This window comes from Sebastes fasciatus, chromosome 10, assembly GCF_043250625.1.
Source record: "Sebastes fasciatus isolate fSebFas1 chromosome 10, fSebFas1.pri, whole genome shotgun sequence".
Taxonomy (NCBI): Eukaryota; Metazoa; Chordata; class Actinopteri; order Perciformes; family Sebastidae; genus Sebastes; species Sebastes fasciatus.
This window is the reverse complement of record NC_133804.1, coordinates 34,306,667-34,329,166: the sequence shown is the minus strand read 5'-3', so window position 1 is coordinate 34,329,166 and position 22,500 is coordinate 34,306,667. Positions and strand designations below refer to the sequence as shown.

The window sequence follows — 22,500 nt, the reverse complement described above, 5'->3', positions numbered from 1 at the left end:
TGTCAAATATTTACAACAAATGGAAGAATAATACACATTAAAAATACATTTTATTTACTTTACTGAGCTTTTTTTTGGTACATGTGCTCGATTTTCCAGAGGATCCAGAGGACAGATGGTGATTTTTTTAATGGGTTATGTATGAATAATTGTGATGTTTTGTTTTTTAACTAAACCGTAACCCTAACAACTGAATAAAAAAAATTAAATGAGTAAATTGAAGGAACTAATTAAGAATATTAAAGTTAGTATCTTTAATAAAGATAAAAATATAATTATAAAGCTCCTCTCTGCGGGTTCACACTGACATCTAGTGTTCATCTACAGCAGGTACAACTCTGAGCTCAAAATAATAACATTATTTATTTATCAATATAACAACAGTTATAATGACACTAAATAATAAATATCCCCTCAGCACCACCTTAAGGACCACAATATTATTTATTATTATAAAACAACAGTTATAATGACATTATATAATAAATAATCCCCTCAGCACCACCCTGAGGACCAGAATATTATTTATTATTATAAAACCAACAGTTATAATGACATTATATAATAAATAATCCCCTCAGCACCACCCTGAGGACCAGAATATTATTTATTATTATTATTATAACAACAGTTATAATGACATTAAATAACAATTGATCCCCTCAGCATCACCCTGAGGATCAGAATATTATTTATTATTATAAAACCAACAGTTATAATGTCATTAAATAATAAATAATCCCCTCAGCACCACCCTAAGGACCAGAAGAGAATATTATTTATTTATTTATTATTATAAAACCAACAGTTATAATGTCATTAAATAATAAATAATCCCCTCAGCACCACCCTGAGGACCAGAATATTATTTATTATTATTATTATAACAACAGTTATAATGACATTAAATAACAATTGATCCCCTCAGCATCACCCTGAGGATCAGAATATTATTTATTATTATAAAACCAACAGTTATAATGTCATTAAATAATAAATAATCCCCTCAGCACCACCCTAAGGACCAGAAGAGAATATTATTTATTTATTTATTATTATAAAACCAACAGTTATAATGTCATTAAATAATAAATAATCCCCTCAGCACCACCCTGAGGACCAGAATATTATTTATTATTATTATTATAACAACAGTTATAATGACATTAAATAACAATTGATCCCCTCAGCATCACCCTGAGGACCAGAATATTATTTATTATTATAAAACCAACAGTTATAATGTCATTAAATAATAAATAATCCCCTCAGCACCACCCTAAGGACCAGAAGAGAATATTATTTATTTATTTATTATTATAAAAACAACAGTTATAATGACATTAAATAATAATTGATCCCCTCAGCACCACCCTGAGGACCAGAATATTATTTATTTATGCACAAAATAGCTTCACCTTCATCTTGACATGAATATATGACCAAAGACTGCAACGGTAGAGGTTTAATATTAAATATTATATTATTATTGAAACCTCAGAGCCTGAATGTGAAGCTTGGATGTCTGCTGAAGACAGTAAAGAGTTTTTAAGAGCATTACTGAAAACCCTTACTTTTTACTGTGAATTTCTACCTTTATGGCTTTAAACATATTAAATCCAGCAATAACTTTTCAAATGGTCATTTCCAGCAAATTTTAAGTAAGAAATTAGTTTTATGCTAGCGCTATGCTGATCAAGATTTCGTGATAACTTGATAATAATTTGGGGACAATGACAAGGCTGGATAGCTAGTTAGTCTAGTTGTTAAACATACTGTCACATTATAAACTGGGGGAAAAAAGTTAGTAAACTTGTGTTTTGGTGGATTATTTCTCTGTTGTTACAATGCTAGTGGTCATTGTATTTTACATCATTGAAAGCCTGTTTATTTACCTTCACAATGATGTCCAACTTGTAAGGATCATGCGTTTGTGGGATGAGCAGCACAGCTGATTATGTGGGGAGCGCCCAAGTAAAAATTGCCAAAATGCTCTGCCAATGGTAAACAGTGAATTCTCCTGTTGGTGTTGACTCTTGTTTTGAGTTGTTTGGTGGATTGGATGATTGAACTCTCTATCAGTAACAAGGAACAAACAAGACATATTGACTATTTTACACTTTATTCATTTAATACACCGTCAGGAGCCTCAGTAGCGGTGGAAGATCCATATGCAGCCACAACAGCCTGGCACCTCCTCCTCATGCTGGTCACCAACCTGGTCACACGTTGCTGTGGGATGGCGTTCCATTCCTCAACCAGGATTCACTGCAGGTCAGCCAGCGTGGTTGTGTTGGTCAACACGTAGTGAGTGTTATGTGTAGGACATCCACACCATGCAGAGTTAAGAACTGATATGTGTTTTACAGAATTCACAAACTGTCAGATGTCTGTACAGCACACACTTAACAACACAAACTGAGGGGATTAGAAAGAGAAGTAAGTGATCATTTCAATGTACACTGTCAGTATTCACAGTAACAGGATGTATTAATCATTGTTGTGTGTTTCTCCTCCAGCAGACCAGTGATCCAAGAAAAATAAAAGCTCAAAGCATCGTGGTGTCCTCTCCCTGTTGTTTCATGAATATACAGAACACTATATATACATGTATATATACATTATATGATATACAGAACACTATATATACATGTATATATACACTATATAATATACAGAACACTATATATAACTGTATATATACATTATATAATATACAGAACACTATATATACATGTATATATACACTATATAATATACAGAACACTATATATAACTGTATATATACATTATATAATATACAGAACACTATATATACATGTATATATACACTATATAATATACAGAACACTATATATAACTGTATATATACATTATATAATATACAGAACACTATATATATACATGTATATATACATTATATAGTTACTGGTCCAGTGAACTTTATCAGACATTTCTAATCAATAATATATTCATCAAACCTCTAACAACAATATGAACAGCAGTCTTCATAAACACAATATAACCCTAATAATGATTATGCTAGTATAACATTAGCTTTCTGGCTTGTAGCTGAGCTATTTACTGGAGCAGTGAACAACGTTTCCATTGCATATGAACATTATGGGATGGTATTGATCGTTCCAGGTATTAGACAAACCCTCAGGTGTTACCAGGGAAACTGAGTGAATGGATTGTGAATAACTTTATGTTTTGGTTGCAAAACACATGAAAATATAAATGAATGATGTTTATTTTTTCTTTGGCATTTCATCAGGCGTTATCACTGAATGTGTACGTCTATTTATTACTTTGAATCATGGCTTCGTCACTTGTTGCGCCACAATCACGACACAATACTGAGGAGCAAGAAGACTAAATACATCAGATACCCAGAGGAGACATATCTGCACAATACAAGTATTTAATAATAAAATAAAGGTGTCATTTGAGCTTAATGTTTAAAAAACAGGAACCTCCTCAGAGAATCTCCATAAAACAACAACATGAGGAAGGAGGTGAGTAAAGAAAAAGAGGAAGGAAACCAAACAAACTGAGGAAGGAAATGTGACTATAAATAGAGTTTAGGAATAATTCATTCAGTTAATGAGATTCAGGAGAACCTCAGTGATGATGGAGAGGATGAGGAGGAGCAGGAGGAAGAGGAGGAAGAGGAGGAAGAGGAAGAGGAAGAGGAGGAGGAGGAGGAGGAGGAGGAGGAAGAGGAGGAGGAGGAGGAGGAGGAGGAAGAAGAGGAACAGGAGGAGGTAGAGGAAGAGGAGGAGGAGGAGGAGGAAGAGGAAGAGGAGGAGGAGGAGGAGGAGGAAGAGGAAGAGGAGGAGGAGGAGGAGGAGGAAGAGGAAGAGGAGGAGGAGGAGGAGGAAGAAGAGGAACAGGAGGAGGTAGAGGAAGAGGAGGAGGAGATGGGAGGAGGAAGAGGAGGAGGAGATGGGAGGAGGAGGAGGAGGAAGAGGAGGAGGAGATGGGAGGAGGAAGAGGAAGAGGAGGAGGAGATGGGAGGAGGAGGAGGAGGAAGAGGAGGAGGAGGAGGAGGAGGAAGAGGAAGAGGAGGAGGAAGAGGAGGAGGAAGAGGAGGAGTAAATCACTGTTGGAGACTCTGAGGCGGAAGAGGAATCAGCTCTGGAGGAAGAAGAAGAAGTAGAACCCCAGAATGAGAGCGGGTCCTCCGGCTCCTTCACACTTGTTGATCACCGTCTACCTCTGACCTCTCTGCGGGGTTTGGACCTCTTCCCGCCCGGTACCTCGTGTCTCCGTCCCGGGTCTGTTCCTGCAGGGTTCAAGCTGCGCGCTTTGACTGAAAACAACACCCTTCAAAGACTTCATACTAACACACACACTCATCATCCAGCTGCACTGGATCGATAGTTCATCTTTTATTCATTCGGCTTCCAGAGCGGGGATCTCCGGGAACCTCCCCGAGCACAGCGCCTCTCCTCTCTCCTCTCCGCCGGCCGCAGCGCGCTCTGCTCGGTGCAGCCCGCCGGGTGGCACCGCTGTCTCCGGGGCGGAGGACTCTGATCTCTGCGTGGTGGTGGACGGATGTCTCCACGGTGAGTGGAGGAGGCTGGAACATTCATCTCAGGAAGCTGGATACACGATTAATATTTCAGCAGCTGGATGTTTATCTGAGGTGGGAGGCTCCAGGAGTCACGCCGGCCTCACCCTCTCCTCTCTGCCGGCCGCAGCGCTTCTCCGCCGGGCAGCACCGCTGGGTGGCACCGCTGGCTCCAGCCGGTGGTATGACTCTCCACCGGGGGTTAGAAAACTAATCTCGTTTGCTTCACAAAGTCGTGACCTGGTTGTCTGCTCTGTATTTCTGGACCTGGATATAATTCTCTCCAGAAGCACCGGGTGAAGCTGCAGGACTCAGGCCGAGCAGGGCGCTCTGTGGCCGGGCAGCGCTGGCATGTCTCTCCGCTGGGGCTGGATCATCTTCTAGAGAGCTCCTGAGCTGTTCTGCACCAGTGAACCCGGTCACACCCCGTGTTCTCCCGCTGCTCTCGGTGTGTGTGTGTGTGCTGGAGGAGGAAGACATGGCGGACTGCGGCCGGGCCAGACCAGCGGTGCTTGACTCCGCGGACAGCCGGACATCGAGCCCTCTGAGCGGGAAGAAGAGGTCTCAGCAGTCCCCCGGTCTCCGGCCCAGGTACCGGAGCTCCGCACCGGGCCACTGCCTCCGGAGGGTCACCCTCACCAAGCCCACCTTCTGCCACAGCTGCAGCGACTTCATCTGGGGCCTCATCGGCTTCCTGTGTGAAGGTAAGAACACAGATTATTATTATATCATTCATTAATACTAAACCCCACATTAGTGTACATACTGGAGGGGTCCCAGTGAGACCTGAACCACCAGCCCTGACTGGTGCAGCTGCAGGTGACCCTGAACAAGGTGTGTTTCAGTCAGGTGGTTCTATCAGACATCAGGGTGGTTCTGTTCAGGTTTAACATAAAGAAAACACACTATTATATGACCTTTGACCTGGAGCTGGACCATGGGGTGTGAGACTGGATCCCAGACCGGATCACAGACCAGATCACAGACTGGATCACAGACCGGATCACAGACTGGATCACAGACCAGGTCCCAGACTGGATCACAGACCAGGTCCGAGACTGGATCCCAGACCAGGTTCCAGACTGGATCACAGACCAGGTCCCAGACTGGATCACAGACCAGATCACAGACGGATCACTGACCAGGTCCCAGACTGGATCAGGCTCAGTAGTAGTTTAAATCTTGTGTAATCTTGATTCACTGGAAGAAGAATCATCATCATCATCATCATCATCATCATCATCATCATCATCATCATCATCATCATCTGCAGCTGGAGAACATGTGAAACCAGGAAGGATCCTTCATTCATTCCTCTTCCTTCCTTCCTTTCCTTCATTTCCTTCCTTTCATGTCCCGTCTTTCTGTCCACCCCCTTTGCTTTTTTCTATTCCTTTCCTTATTTTCCATTTCCTTTCCTTTCCTCCTCTGTCCTTCCTTTCCCCGTCTTTCCATCCTCCCTTTACCATTTCCTTTCCTTTCCTCTCCTTTTCTATTCCTTTCCTTATCTTCCATTTCCTTTCCTTTCCTCCTCTGTCCTTCCTTTCCAAGTCTTTCCATCCTCCCTTTTTCCTTTCCTTTCCTTCCTTTACCTGTCTTTCTTTTCTTTTCCTTTCATTTCCTTTCCTTTCCTTTCCTACTCTTTCATTCCTTTCCTTCCTTTTCATTGCCTTTAACTGTCCTTTCCTTTCCCCGTCTTTCCTTTCTTTTCATTTCCTTTCCTTTCTTTTCCTTTCCTTAACTTTCCTTTCCTTTCCTCCTCTGTCCTTCCTTTCCCCATCTTTCCTTTCCTTTCCTTTCCGTCCTTTTCCCATCTTTCCTTTCCTTTCTTTTGTTTCCCTCCTCACAAAGCCACGACTGAATCATGTATTCAACAGGCGAACTGAAGAGCAGATCCAACACACACACACACACACACACACACACTCCACTCTGCCCAGTAACACACTGGTCGTCCACGATCAGAGCTGCAGTCAAGTCGTGATTTACTTCCTCCTGGTTGGCATGGCAACAGGAGACATGACCATCATCATCATCACCACCATCACCATCATCATCATCACAAACAGCAGCATTAACAGCTGCAGCACAACACAACAACAACAACAACAACGCTGTTGCTGCTGTTGCTGCTGCTGCTGTTGCTTGGCTGGATTACATAACGTTTCCTTCTTTAAGCCGTCGACTTGGATTAAAACGAACCGGTGATGTCATCAGAGTGCTTCATCTGGCTGTGAATATTTAATATATATTATAAATAATCAAAACGTTCGTGTTTCCTGTCGTCACAGCGTCACATTTCACTGAAGGATAACTCCGGTTTATCACAGCCGGGCTCTTATTTTGGTAGTTTTGTCCTTTGTTTCCATCAGTAATAATAAAGTTTGTTTGAGATCTGTGAACATGTGACATCACTAACAATAAGTCAGAGAGGTAAACAAACAAAACCTCCATGTTGGACTAACTTATCAGGACGAGAAAACAACGTCAGACAGTCAGATTAAAACCCAAACTGTCGTTGTAAACGTGCATCAGTGCTTCCACTCTGAGCCAGTGTACTGACTTTAGTGTTTCCTGTATAATGAGGGATTATTACGGCCTTTTAGGTGAGTTCACTTTGAGTTTGACCTCCAGATAAAAAGGTTTATATCAGTAGTTTGTGACGTTGTTGGCTGAGATAACTAAAACATGTTTCTCCCCCAGTCTGTGACCAGTTAAACAGAGTTTCTCTGTTTCATTTGAATCATTTTAGAGGCATGAAGAGGTAATCTAGTAATACACAAGAAATTCTCTCCATGTACAATATTTAGTAGCTTATATACAGGGGAACAAAATAGTTCCTTCACTTTACACAATAAGGATTAATACAATAAAAGTATAGACGTAAACAAGTCAGTAAATTAGTATTAAATAGAGTAAAGTGTGATTAATGAACACACGTATAAAGATGAGCCTCGTTTCATTAAAAACTGTAAACAGAAAACTAGTGATGATAATACCTGCTGGAATAAAAATAGAAGTAAAAGATTGGAGGAAAATCTGAAAACACGTCTTTACTGTCCTTTCAATCATTCTGCTCATGTCTCTGACCCATCAGACGTCTTTTTAGTGTTCACACATCTCAGATATTAACTCTATTATTATCACTAATGAACTGACATTTTCCATCATAAAGAGCGATTTACATTACATTCATATTCAGTATGAGACGTGTTAGCGGCGTGTTAGCGGCGTGTTGGAGGAGCTGAACGTGGCTGATGTGTTCTTTAGATGAACCAGACAGACGTGTTGTTGATGAAGAGTCTCAGTGTGTGAAACTGTCCAGAGGTTTAACCACAGAAAAGACACTAAATACCAACAACAACACCACCACCACATCTTCCTCTTATTTAACTCACAACCTCCTCTAGTGGCTTCATTTAAAAGCATTTTTAATACATGATATCATAGAACATTTATGCTTTTATTGAAAATTGTTGAAGTACGAACCCTGAACTCTGCAGAGTTTCCTCCTTTTGTCCGGATGAGAATAAGATAAAACATGTTTCCTCTTCTTTAATGATTAAACTATGAGAGTCTGAACTGCACATCACTTAGTGACACATCAGCTCTCAATAATATTAATAATAGGGCTGTCAATCGATTAAATGATTTAGTTGCGATTAATCACATATTTTTTATCTGTTCAATATGATTTGTCAAGTATTTAATCCTCTTATGGGAGTGGACAAATATGCTGCTTTATGTAAATGTATGTATATATTTATTACTATATTCAATTAACAACACAAAACAATGACAGATATTGTCCAGAAACCCTCACAGGTACTGCATTTAGCATAAAACAAAATGATGTCAGAGGTCAAGGGACCCCTTTGAAAATGGACATGAAAGTTTTTCCTCGCCAACATTTAGCGTAAGTTTGGAGCGTTATTTAACCTCCTTCATGACAAGCTAGTATGACATGGTTGGTACCGATGGCTTCATCAGGTTTTATAGTTTACTATGATACCAGAATCTTCACTCTTGCTTTAAAAGTGAGCCCGCTATACGAATTTGCGTTAACGCGTTATTATCACGTTAACTTGACAGGTCTAATATCAAGACATATCTTGATTAATTTAATCAATTAATAAACAGTTATGGATTAAATACATTGGAAATGTCAGTTTTTGTCAGTGACAAATCAAGAAATCTTCAATGATATAACAAAGTGTTTATTGTCTCATGGTTTATACCATCATATCACCCTCCAGTTGTCTGAAGCTGTTCATGTCTTTATATTATTTATTGTTGATAAATGTTTTTATGCTCTCAGTCAAGTCGCTCTTTAAAAATAGATTTTAATCTCATTGAGACTTTTTCCTGGTTAAATAAAAAAGAGGAAAAATAAACAACATAACATCTTTTTTCATAAAAGCAAATCTCTTATTTCATTTGTTACTTACATTTAATTTTGACATTGTAGTCACATGTTTTGCTGCCACTTCTTAATATTTAATTTCCGAGCACTTATTGACAAATATTCGCTTCTTTTGTCAAAGATTTCTCCAACAAATTACAAAATTATTTTTTAACACAGAGTGAAAATTGAATTAAAACAACCTCATAACTTTATTCATCAACCGCTGATCCAGTTTGAATTCTTCTGTTTTAATTCCTCTGACTGAGTTGTAGATTTCAGTAAAGATGATGTAATCCAAACCACCTCAGATTGCAAAGGCTTGTGGGTTGAAAAGAGGTGAATGTTGACATCCGATAAGCAACAGTTCCTCATGACGGGAACATGAAACATGAGAACTGTTTGTTCTTTATTTCCAAACGTCTTTAACCTGACTGAACCTTCAGGTCTGTAGTATCGTAGATACTCAAGAATCTACTGTAGAATCAAACCGACAGCCTGACGTGTCGCTGCCTTGCTCAGCAGCCTCTGACTCTCCTCTCTGTCTCCTCCTCCAGTGTGTAACTTCATGTGTCACGAGAAATGCCTGAAGACGCTGCGTTCGGCTTGTTCCTGCATGACTCCGTCGTTGGTCCGGGTGAGTAAAACAAACAGACCCGACATGATGTTTATTGATCAGCAGCAGAGCGCCGATCACTGAGGCCGACTGACTGCTGCAGCGATCAATAAACTAACGATCAAAACATGAGCAGACAGGTGTTTGCTCACCTGATCAGCAGGAGATCAGATTTAAGAGCTACAGACACTAACAAGATGTTTTCTTCCTGTTTGTGACTCACAGACTGAGGTGGAAAGTAACTAAGTACATTTACTCAAGTCCTGTATTTAAGTACTAGTTCAAGGTACTTTATTTGAGTGTTTCCATGTTCTGCTACTTTATAATTCTACTCCACTACATCTCAGAGGTAGATATTGTACGTTTTACTCCACTACATTCATCTGGCAGCTAAATGTTGTCGAGGAAAAACTGTCATGTCCATCTTCAAAGGGGTCCCTTGACCTCTGACCTCCAGATCAGTGAATGTAAATGGGTTCTATGGGTACCAACGAGTTTCCCCTTTACAGACATGCCCACTTTATGATAATCACATGCAGTTTTTATTGCAGGCGAGGCGGGTCGCCTCCTCTTTAATCTGCTGCAGAAAACGCTGCAACTAAATGTAGGTTGTAATTTATTAGATAAGTTTTAAATCACAATTATTCTTATTAAAGAATCAGGAAACAAGACGATACTCACAAAAAAATAAAGAACATAACTTATCAGGACGAGAAACGTCGAACAGTAAAAATTAAAAGCCAAACTGTCGTTGTAAACATGCATCAGTGCTTCCACTTTGACCCATTGTACTGACTCACAGATATCCTGTATAATGAGGGATTATTACGGCCTTTTAAGTGCATTGACTTTGAGTTTGACCTGCAGATAAAAAGGTTTATATCAGTAGGTTGTGACGTTTTTGTACAGACATGTTCACTTTATGATCATCACATGCAGTCTTTATTGCAGGCGAGGTGGGTCGCCTCCTCTTTAATCTGCTGCAGAAAACACTGCAACGAAATGTAGGTTGTAATTTGTTAGTTAGTTAGATAGTTTTAAATCACAATTATACTTATTGAAGATTCAGGAAACAAGACGATACCCACAAAAAATAGAATAATAACAGAAGAAACTTGTGTGTATATAAATATAAGTTTAAGTAGTTAAACAGGTCAGTTTTCTTTTGATTTGATTGAGAATCTGACTCCTTCCTGCTGCCTTTATAATCTCATATGTTTTGTTGGAAACCAGCAATGGGCCCTCAGAGTCCCGGAGTCCTAAGAGTCCAGGGGCCCTCAGAGTCCCGTAGCCCTCAGAGTCCAGGGGCCCCTGGGCTCCGGCCCCCGTCACCCAGCGCTTGATGCTGTTATATAACACGTCATGTTGTTTTAGTGATGCTGTTGTCATATTGAGGTCCGGCTCGCTGCATTCTAATCAAACTGTGGATAATCCTAATCCCTCTGTGGAGCCACTAGATTAATTTTATGCTGAGGGACTGATGAAGATATTTTATTATTAATTACTTTGTTTTTTAACACTGGAGACATTCTCCACACAAGAAATACACAGCAATCTGTAAACCAATCAGCTCTCAGATCCCGGACGAGCCCCCAATTATGGGGCCCCAAAGGGCGGCACCTGAGGAGACACAGGAGAGGGCACAAAAACACAAAACACACGCAACACAGCACGACATAACATCGTCCATCCTCAGAAGTATTTTCATGTATTTATTGGCCTTTTGCATGTTGTTTATTTAGTCAAAATATGAACAAAAACTAAACAATCTTGGTTTTAATATGTACAGAAGCTTTTTTTTTTTCTAAGTTACTTTTAATTTACATTTACAACACTAACACTCTTTATATGTTATATATTTATTATATGTTTGGAGTGCATGTAGAAATTAAAACTCGCCTGGTAGAAAACATGAATGCTTCAGTCTATTAAGGACGTGAGCTAGTGGTGCACTTCCCCTCTTGTGGACAAAATGAGTATTACAACAACAAACAACTTTTTTCCCCGTGTTTTCACAAATTAATTAAACGTTTTTTAGCTTCTTTGGTCGTGTTAACGTACTTTAATTCTGCCCCTCAGTGAGTATTTCCAGCAGCAGGATGAACACGGTGTCGTGTTTTCGTTCCCGTTGGCTCCAGTAGAGTTTAATGTGTTACCGTCTGTGTCTCTGTCGCCCCCTGCAGGTCCCCGTGGCTCACTGCTTCGGCCCGGCTGGTCAGAAGAAACGTTTCTGTTGTGTCTGCAGGAAACAGACGGAGGGAAACACGGCGCTGCGCTGCGAAGGTCAGACCAGTTTCATCACCAGTTAAAACCAGTTAAAACCCGTTTAACCAGCATCTGATCTGTCAAGTACTTTATCTATAAATAAACACTAATTAAACCTGTTTACAGTGCGGTGTGGAACAAAGAGATCAAACACAGTAATGAGGCGCTCATAGAGCGTCACTAATATAATAATATAATATGATAATTCTAATAATAAAGGTGTGTGTTTCAGTGTGTGAGCTGCACGTCCACGCTGACTGTGCCGTCTTCAGCTGTGCAGACTGTCGTAGTCCTCACCTGGACGGGACTCTGGAGCAGGTGAGTGAGACGATCAACCACCGGAAACTCTCTAAAGGAAGACGATCCATTTCTACAGTACACCCGAGTCGTGTGTGTGTGTCAGATTAATGACTAATGGGATTGAGTGTTAGTCTGATTGATCACCTGACACCTGCTGCTGTCACACACTCTTTAATCAAACACTTCCAGTGAGACACTGAAGAGCTCTGCTGTCTGTTCGATCTGAGCTGATTGATCTGAGCTGACTGATCTGAGCTGATTGATCGGTCACACCCTCTGATTAAAGTCAATAATATGAAGCTCCTGTAGAGCTCCTCTCATCCAGGATCTACTTTCTGCCGCTGCAGGATACGTTCCACCACCACTGGAGGGAGGGGAACCTGGCGTCAGCGGCGAGGTGTGATGTGTGTCGCCGTTCCTGCGGTTCGTCTGACGTCATGGCGGGGATGAGGTGTGAGTGGTGCGGCATCACGGTAAGAACCAGCTGAACCACATCAAACCAGACCTCCAGACCTCCAGACCTCAAATTAAGTCAGTGTTAGTATTTATGCAACAGACAGGCTTAATTAGACCAGTCTAACCTGACAATCTAAGACCAGCCTGAGGCCAAGACTAGTCTTAAACTAAGTTTATGCAACGTTGAGTTTCATTTTCACTGTACAAAGTAAACGTAGTAGTTTTAAGCCCTACCAGCCTAACTATAATGGTTTTGATGCAGAAAATAAAGTGACATCAAGCTGTGGTATGTGATGAGTTGGGATGAGAACGTGTGTCTCTGTCCTGTCCTGTCGTCTCTGCAGAGCCACGCGGCGTGTTACCTCAGCGTGCCACCAGAGTGCACTCTGGGGCGTCTGGGCGGCATGCTGCTGCATCCGGCCTGCGTCCGCCTCGACTCCAGAAACTTCAGCAAGATGCACTGCTACCGCATCACGGAGAGCTGCAGCAACGACCTGGGTACACACACACACACACACACACACACACACACACACACACACACACACACACACACACACACACAGCTCCTGACCACATCCTGTGTGATGCTGCAGAAACACTCGCCTCATTTCCTGACAGCTTCGCTTCTTCATCTGAGCTGTGAAACTAGAAATTTGTTTTTTTCACCAAATCCTGACGTGAATAATGAAGACTGTGTTTGTGAGAATGTTTTTAAACAAACATGTTCAGTGTCTGAACGCTGAGCTGCAACCAGACTCCATGCACATTTCACCAGATTTAAAGGAGGACGTCAGAAAACTCACTCAGTTAATGAAACAAAAGGAGCAGGTGGACTCATCCTTTAAGTCATCACTGGAAAAAATCTTGTGAAGAAGTGAAAACTACCGTTATACAACAAAGTACAGTGCAACAAGTAAAACTAATATAAAAACTATATGCTAGTTTAAACTACGTTAAGATAAGATCAACTTTATTAATCCAGAGGGAACTGATGTGCAGCAGTCGCAGTAGCAATTAAAACAAAATATAGACAATAAAGATCATCGATAATGTGCAAAAACCAAATGTACTGTACACATACCAAAATTAAAAGATTAAAACTATTTATTTAAAGGTTTTGCCAGAACTTTGGCTGCTCATTGTAAGTAGTAAATATCAAAATCCTATTTGTACACTGTATTTATTTACCAGATAAAAGTCTGACTGAGCTTAATAAACAGGCCAAGACGGACACATAGCAACAGTTATTAGAGAATAAATGCAACACAAACATCATAAACCGGCTCAGAAAACTGTCTTAACTTGAATTCTTTCAGTCCTCCAGGTGTTGGAGGTGAACAGGAAGTGTATTTATTTTCTGTGTATTGATTTACCGTCATGTTGCCAAGTTGTTGTTCCAGTAATCTCTCCGACTGACTGGTTCTCTCCATGTTTCTATCAGATAACCTGGATGATGTTGATCCGTCTGCTGCTGCTGCTTGTAAAGACGGTCAGCCGGCGGCTCCAGAGTCAGGTCAGTCCACCTGTTAGATAGGCCTGGGACGATTCACCTCTGTTGATACTATCATGATATTTGGGTGTCGATACGATATGTATTGCGATTTATTGTGATTGTTGTTAACTTTTTTAACACTAGACCATGAAGGGAACAAGTACAATCATCCACTTCTAGGGACTTTTACTTTGTAAAATCTCTAAATGAATCCAGTATAAATGTTTGATTTCCAGCATGTCTGTAGTCAGAGACGTCCTGAAGTCAAATATATCAGGATCATTGTCAGGAATTATTTATTATCCAGCAACCCAAAACTCAAAGAATAAAGACATTTCCCTCACAGATTAGTGTATTTCTTTTTAATTTATAATGTTTTATACTTCTGGTGAATATAATCCATCAGTCTGATTTCCATAGATGTATTTATTAAATACAGTTCCCTTTGTTGACACCTTATTTTGAAAAGCTGACGTAGTCCCACGTGTCTACTTCCTCTAACTTCTCCAAGGTGGTCTCTAGCTCTCCCGTCAGCTCCGTTCTCTTTATCCATCCATGGTCAGCTCCATCGGGGCCGTTTCAATGCAGAGAACACAAATGTTAGTATCTGGGTGCTCTACAGTCGTAGCGTCGGCCCATTTGACCACGGAGACGAGAGCGGTGGGCGGCTCCACCGCAACGTTACCACCATACCATAACGTTACCGCCATACCATAACGTTACCGCCATACCATAACGTTATGGCCATACCATAACGTTACCGCCATACCATAACGTTACCGCCATACCATAACGTTACCTGATAACTTTTTTCGGATATTTTGCAGACATTTTTCAGACTTTTATTCAGATATATATCGACATATAACCTTTTTTCGGACGTATTTCGGCCTTTTTTAGCCCTTTTTTGGAACATTTTTGGGGCCATATTTCGGACATAAATCAGCCATTTTTTCAAGATTTTTGTTTCCTGACTTATTTTCAGACATATTTTGGCCTTTTTTAGAAGTTGGCATGCAGCTTTAGCTCTGCTCTGTCTAGCTCTGCTCTTCCTGTCAATGTGTGAAACCCAAAGTGTTTCCATCCTTTACTGGATGTGTAGTGTTTACCACGCTGGATTTAACATGTGTCCAAATTCACAGAACTTTATTTTGAAATTTGATAGAGAAGAATATTTCCATTCAAAGGAACGATGCAGAAGATTTCAGAGGAAGTTCTTGTGAAAAATCCAGATTGTAAAATGTTGTGTGTGTGTGTGTGTGTGTGTGTGTGTGTGTGTGTGTGTGTGTGTGTGTGTGTGACCTGCAGGTAAACAGCTTCTGAAGGTGTTTGACGGTGATGATGCCGTTAAGCGCGGCTGCTTCCGATCGGTTTCTATCAATCGAGCTACGAGAAACGAGGATGTGGTGGTGAGAGTTCCCTAAAACATTTCACACACACTATTACTACATTACTACTACTATTACTACTACCAGTACTACTACTACCGCCACTACTACTACTACTAATGCTAGTACTACTATCACTTCTACTACATACTGTATGCACAATATGCATCTGTTTTACAAACAAAAAGCAGGTAATTATATTTCTGTAAAATATGTTTTTAAGTAATAAAATGCAGCGTTTAACTGTCGTAGCAGTGAGATTAAATCGCAGACTAATAACTGATATTAATTAAATATCCATCATCAGTCTTCTGCCTCTCAGGAAACAACAGGCTGCGGGCTAACTGCTGATTTACAGGTTATTATTAGGTTATTATTCTAATAATAAAGACGCTGAAATTGAACATCTATCAAAGTAAAGGCAGCAAAGGACTGTGTTTCTGATGATTTCTGTGAAATAAAATATAAAATAAAATAATAATAAAATAAAAAATACTGAAATGTAGTCCTAATCATTTTGATTATAACGTGTTATTATTTTGAGGTCAATTTAATATAATAATATTTATTTATTTGTATGATTAAATGAATAAAGTCTTGGTCTAACGCTGCAGTACCCGTGTTGTCCTGCAGGAAGTGGCGCTGAGGGCCTTCTACCTCCCCGATGACCCTCAGGACTACGATCTGCAGGAGGCTGGCGGGAGCAAGCGTCTCCATAGCGACGACATCCTCAACCGTAACGGCAGCACCGACAACCGGAGCTCCCTGAAGGATGGAGGTGACGCCTGGCTGCTGAGGGCCAAACCCAGAGACGCCGAGGTCATAAAGGTGTACGCCGGCTGGCCCAGGTGAGACCAACTGAACCACCTTTTAACCAGTAAATAAAACCAGTCTAACATACTGGTGTTTATTTACAGTTTGTTAATGGTCTCTACGGCTGTGTGTCTCAGATCGGGTGCAGCTTCCGTCTCCGTCACTAAGAGCAGCACAGCAGCTTCAGTCCTCACCGAGGTCCTCGGTCAGCTGGACAGACCGGTAACTGAGTCTCTACATTAAATACATATTTATTCATTCATATTCTTTTTATATTTTAGCTTAAAAAATAAAGTTGCCCATCATAAAAGGACATCAAAGTTTAAGCTTTATTTAAACTGCAGGTGTTTTTTAGAGCTTCAAGATTTTACTTTCAGTTTGAAGTGACTCTACTGAAAGTTGTCAATAATAATACTTATTTATATTTTTATTGTCTCTTCATGGTCAGTTTAAGCAGCACCATCCTGTCTGAATACAGTGTGTTCTCTGTGTTGTTTCAGGAGGAAGAGGCGTCCCGTTTCAGCCTGATGGAGGTTTACATGAGCAGCAAACAAGGTGAGCGGTAACCTCAAGAATAAAAGACTCACAGAAACACCAGACTGGTCCTTTAAAACCCTCTGAGGTCTCTGCAAAGTGACCAAACCTGCAGCAGCTGCAAATGATGAAGCAGAACTGGAGCTGAATTTGTGCTGAAAAGATAAAAAAGTGCTAAATCCAATCACTAGAGAAGCATCCCATAACATCTTATAATCATAAACCACCTCTGCCTAAAAATAAACCTTAAATTCAGTCATCAGTTCAGTGTGTGATGATGACTCATGAGTGAAGGTGGTGACGTCTCTTCGTCTGTCCTCCAGTCCAGAGACAGACGCTGACTCCTCAGGAGAAGATTCAGGACAAGCTGCAGGAGATCAGGAAGGTAGGAGGACATTAAACGTAACTCTATAACGTACATAATGATGCTCATGACCTCTTGATTCTACCCAGTTTCAGAGAATAAGCAAGCGATCATTGTTGTCTCCCAGGTGTCTGTGCGTCAGATGAACCAGACTCGGTTCTATGTGGTGGAGAACAGGAAGCGGGCGGTGCAGGTCAACCTGCTGATCGGAGGACTGACCCCCCTGCTGACCAAAGACGAGTACGTCCAGCTGATCCAGGAACACCTGACCATCAAGAGTGAGTGAGAGCCGGCGATGACGTCACCCGAGACACATTTAACCTGAGCGCAACACGTCACTTCCTGTTTCTCTCTGTGCTTCTGTCTCTGCAGGTCACCTGGTCACCATCGGCCACGTCTACACCAGTCAAGGTGAGACGGATTTAATGTGCAGAGCTGAGATCAGTATTATCTCCTACAACTCAGACAGTATTTTCATTTTTCAGTGTAATAGTGAGACTTTACTTCTCTTAAGAAGCTGCTGAGGAGCTGAAAATGTCGTGATACTCAAGAAAAAAGATTACAGCAAAGTCTAGCAGAAATATGTTTTCCTTTAGGTAGTTAGAACGGTTGGTAGTTTCATTTATAACAAAACATCTTATTTTATAAACTCTTTATATAAATCTTAATTTGTAAAGTAACTAAAGCTGTCAGATAAATGTAGTGGAGTAAAAGTAGAAAGTAGCATGAGAAGAAAATAAATCATTACAAAATCATTGCATTGCATAAAATATCAATGATAAGGCAACGAACGCGCCGTAACATAATCATCATATGTAAATCCAAAAGCAATATTTTTATGTGAGGAGAAAAAGTAAATAAATCTGATTAAATAAAAGAGAAAGGAAAAGTAAAAAATTTAATTTGAATAAAATAAAAGCAAGGAGAAACAGCCAAAACAAACCACATGATGATAATGATAATAATAATAATAATAATAATAATAAAATAAAAGCAAGGAGAAACAGACAAACAAACAGACAAAATAATAATGATAATAATAATAATAACGGGAAGTAAATAAGTGAATGGAAAATAAACAAAAAATTCATTAAAATAATAATGATGATCATAAAGAAAGGAAATGCATAATATTATTATAATAAAATATGTACTAACACATTAATAGGTAGATGAATATATATGTGTGTGTGTTCAGGTGCGGTGGAGCTGCAGATCTCGTGTTTCTCTGAAGCAGAGAGGATCTACATGTTGGCTAAAGACACCACCGTCAACAACAAGACGCTCACTGCGCTCGTTATTCCAGAGATCATGGTGAGAATCATTTAATAGAACTACAAACACTAACCAGGTTGATACTAGAGCAGTGACTAAATGAAGCTGTTGTGTGTCAGACCAATAAGCTGGGAGACGACGTCTGTCCTCTGCTGGTGTTCGTCAACCCAAAGAGTGGCGGTCTGAAGGGCAGAGAGCTCCTATACAGCTTCAGGAAGCTCCTGAACCCTCATCAGGTCTTTGACATCTCCAACGGAGGACCGCTGGCTGGGTGAGGATATCTCCGTAGATCACTGGATGTTCACAGGAAGTTCAGGGAGGATGTTTCTATTTATTGATTTTAAGGGATCATATTGGTGATTGATTTCAGTTTATCATCGTATGAACTTTGTCTTGTGTCCCAGGAAGTACAATGTTTCACATACTGTACATAAAGAAACACAACATTCAACCAAACAACGAAACAAATGCTGCCTTCATGTTGTAGTCATCATTTGCAATGATTACAGACGTCCCATAGACTATAATACGAGATCAAATGTTTCTGATGTTCCTGTTCTTCTCCTGTGGTGCAGCCTCCACACGTTCCGAGAGGTTCCCAGGTTCCGGGTGCTGGTCTGTGGGGGTGATGGGACGATGGGCTGGGTGCTGGGAGTACTGGAGGCCGTCCGGCACAAACTGGTGTGTCGAGAGCCGCCCATCGGCATCGTACCGCTGGGAACAGGTCGGACCAACGCCGCTCCAGTTTAAAGTCTTCACTTAGTTTGACGGACTCTGCTGAGGTTAGAGGTACTGACGTCTGTCCCGTCTCGTCCAGGTAACGACTTGGCTCGCGTCCTGCGTTGGGGACCGGGTTACAGCGGCGAGGACCCCCACCACATCCTGGTCTCCGTGGACGAGGCAGACGAGGTTCTGATGGACCGGTGGACCATCCTGCTAGACGCTCAGGACATCTCTGAAGACGGCAGGGACAACGGCTTCCTGGAGCCGCCCAAGGTCTGATCTGCTGCCAGTTACACAAACGTAGACAAAGTCATTGTCTTGAATATAACTTAATGTCAGACTTGATAAAGACACTTAGATGTACCTGTTGCATAAAGCTTCCCTACAAGTGACTAATGTAAGACTGACTTAGATTGCCTGGCGCACAATGCATTATGGGAGAAAACTTAAGTATGGGAGGAAATAACAGCATAAACGGTAATTAGAACCGTTAAAGATGTTCAGAAATAACTCAAGAATATGGTACAAGAATATAAAAAGGAATGCATTAACAGTTGAAATATGTCATAATATATAATTCTCTCATATTATAATATATATATAATATGTTGAATATATAATTCTTTTACAGATTTTCTAGAAATTTTTGCAAAAAAAGTTTTGCAATACATCTGGATGTAAACGTGGCTACTATACTGTAGCAGGCTTAAATGTGTCTTTGTGTCTCAGATTGTGCAGATGAACAACTACTTTGGTCTGGGCATTGACGCAGAGTGCAGCCTGGACTTCCACCAGGCCCGAGAGGACGAACCGGATAAATTCACCAGCAGGTAAACACTTAACTTCATATTCAGGTGGTTCAGACGGAGCTCAGACGTGTTTCTGCTAATAAAACCTTCATTTACAGGTTCCATAACAAAGGAGTGTACGTGAAGGTCGGCCTGCAGAAGATCAGCTCCACCAGGAGTCTCCTCAGAGAGCTGCAGCTTCAGGTGGACACTCAGGACGTCCCGTTACCCAACATAGAGGGACTGATCTTCCTCAATATACCCAGGTAATAAACCCAACATAGAGGGGCTCATCTTCCTCAATATACCCAGGTATTATACCCAACATAGAGGGGCTCATCTTCCTCAATATACCCAGGTAATATACCCAACATAGAGGGGCTCATCTTCCTCAATATACCCAGGTAATAAACCCAACATAGAGGGGCTCATCTTCCTCAATATACCCAGGTAATAAACCCAACATAGAGGGGCTCATCTTCCTCAATATACCCAGGTATTATACCCAACATAGAGGGGCTCATCTTCCTCAATATACCCAGGTAATATACCCAACATAGAGGGGCTCATCTTCCTCAATATACCCAGGTAATATACCCAACATAGAGGGGCTCATCTTCCTCAATATACCCAGGTAATAAACCCAACATAGAGGGGCTCATCTTCCTCAATATACCCAGGTAATAAACCCAACATAGAGGGGCTCATCTTCCTCAATATACCCAGGTATTATACCCAACATAGAGGGGCTCATCTTCCTCAATATACCCAGGTAATATACCCAACATAGAGGGGCTCATCTTCCTCAATATACCCAGGTAATATACCCAACATAGAGGGGCTCATCTTCCTCATTATACCCAGGTAATATACCCAACATAGAGGGGCTCATCTTCCTCAATATACCCAGGTAATAAACCCAACATAGAGGGGCTCATCTTCCTCAATATACCCAGGTAATATACCCAACATAGAGGGGCTCATCTTCCTCAATATACCCAGGTAATATACCCAACATAGAGGGGCTGATCTTCCTCAATATACCCAGGTATTATACCCAACATAGAGGGGCTCATCTTCCTCAATATACCCAGGTAATAAACCCAACATAGAGGGGCTCATCTTCCTCAATATACCCAGGTAATATACCCAACATAGAGGGGCTCATCTTCCTCAATATACCCAGGTAATATACCCAACATAGAGGGGCTCATCTTCCTCAATATACCCAGGTAATATACCCAACATAGAGGGGCTCATCTTCCTCATTATACCCAGGTAATATACCCAACATAGAGGGGCTCATCTTCCTCAATATACCCAGGTAATAAACCCAACATAGAGGGGCTCATCTTCCTCATTATACCCAGGTAATATACCCAACATAGAGGGGCTCATCTTCCTCAATATACCCAGGTAATATACCCAACATAGAGGGGCTGATCTTCCTCAATATACCCAGGTAATATACCCAACATAGAGGGGCTCATCTTCCTCAATATACCCAGGTAATATACCCAACATAGAGGGGCTCATCTTCCTCAATATACCCAGGTAATATACCCAACATAGAGGGGCTCATCTTCCTCAATATACCCAGGTAATATACCCAACATAGAGGGGCTCATCTTCCTCAATATACCCAGGTAATATACCCAACATAGAGGGGCTGATCTTCCTCAATATACCCATGTAATATACCCCAATATAGAGGGACTCATCTTCCTCAATATACCCAGGTAATATACCCAACATAGAGGGGCTCATCTTCCTCAATATACCCAGGTATTATACCCCAATATAGAGGGGCTGATCTTCCTCAGTATACCCAGGTAATATACCCAACATAGAGGGGCTCATCTTCCTCAATATACCCAGGTATTATACCCAACATAGAGGGACTCATCTTCCTCAATATACCCAGGTAATATACCCCAATATAGAGGGGCTGATCTTCCTCAGTATACCCAGGTAATATACCCAACATAGAGGGACTCATCTTCCTCAATATACCCAGGTAATATACCCCAATATAGAGGGGCTGATCTTCCTCAGTATACCCAGGTATTATACCCCAATATAGAGGGACTCATCTTCCTCAATATACCCAGGTATTATACCCAACATAGAGGGGCTGATCTTCCTCAATATACCCAGGTATTATACCCAACATAGAGGGGCTGATCTTCCTCAATATACCCAGGTATTATACCCCAATATAGAGGGACTCATCTTCCTCAATATACCCCAACATAGAGGGCTCATCTTCCTCAGTATACCCAGGTATTATACCCAACATAGAGGGGCTCATCTTCCTCAGTATACCCAGGTATTATACCCAACATAGAGGGGCTCATCTTCCTCAATATACCCAGGTATTATACCCAACATAGAGGGGCTCATCTTCCTCAATATACCCAGGTAATATACCCCAACATAGAGGGGCTCATCTTCCTCAGTATACCCAGGTATTATACCCAACATAGAGGGGCTGATCTTCCTCAA

The 22,500-nt window shown here is 41.0% G+C and overlaps 1 protein-coding gene across 1 annotated transcript in view; it reads left to right on the top strand.

Moving 5' to 3' along the window:
• Positions 1-4,104: 4,104 nt before the first annotated feature.
• The window catches only part of dgkq (diacylglycerol kinase theta), a 30,289-nt gene continuing 11,893 nt past the window's right edge, over positions 4,105-22,500 (top strand). The window contains exons 1-20 of the mRNA XM_074649556.1: positions 4,105-5,280; positions 9,536-9,615; positions 11,778-11,877; positions 12,092-12,177; positions 12,507-12,632; positions 12,960-13,113; positions 14,060-14,131; positions 15,419-15,519; positions 16,132-16,346; positions 16,449-16,533; positions 16,812-16,866; positions 17,169-17,230; positions 17,337-17,487; positions 17,582-17,620; positions 18,408-18,523; positions 18,604-18,755; positions 19,060-19,208; positions 19,302-19,480; positions 19,937-20,037; positions 20,115-20,261. Of these exons, the coding sequence (XP_074505657.1) occupies positions 5,055-5,280; positions 9,536-9,615; positions 11,778-11,877; positions 12,092-12,177; positions 12,507-12,632; positions 12,960-13,113; positions 14,060-14,131; positions 15,419-15,519; positions 16,132-16,346; positions 16,449-16,533; positions 16,812-16,866; positions 17,169-17,230; positions 17,337-17,487; positions 17,582-17,620; positions 18,408-18,523; positions 18,604-18,755; positions 19,060-19,208; positions 19,302-19,480; positions 19,937-20,037; positions 20,115-20,261 (2,396 nt within the window). The 5' untranslated portion in view covers positions 4,105-5,054. The remainder of the gene's footprint in view (positions 5,281-9,535; positions 9,616-11,777; positions 11,878-12,091; positions 12,178-12,506; positions 12,633-12,959; positions 13,114-14,059; positions 14,132-15,418; positions 15,520-16,131; positions 16,347-16,448; positions 16,534-16,811; positions 16,867-17,168; positions 17,231-17,336; positions 17,488-17,581; positions 17,621-18,407; positions 18,524-18,603; positions 18,756-19,059; positions 19,209-19,301; positions 19,481-19,936; positions 20,038-20,114; positions 20,262-22,500) is intronic.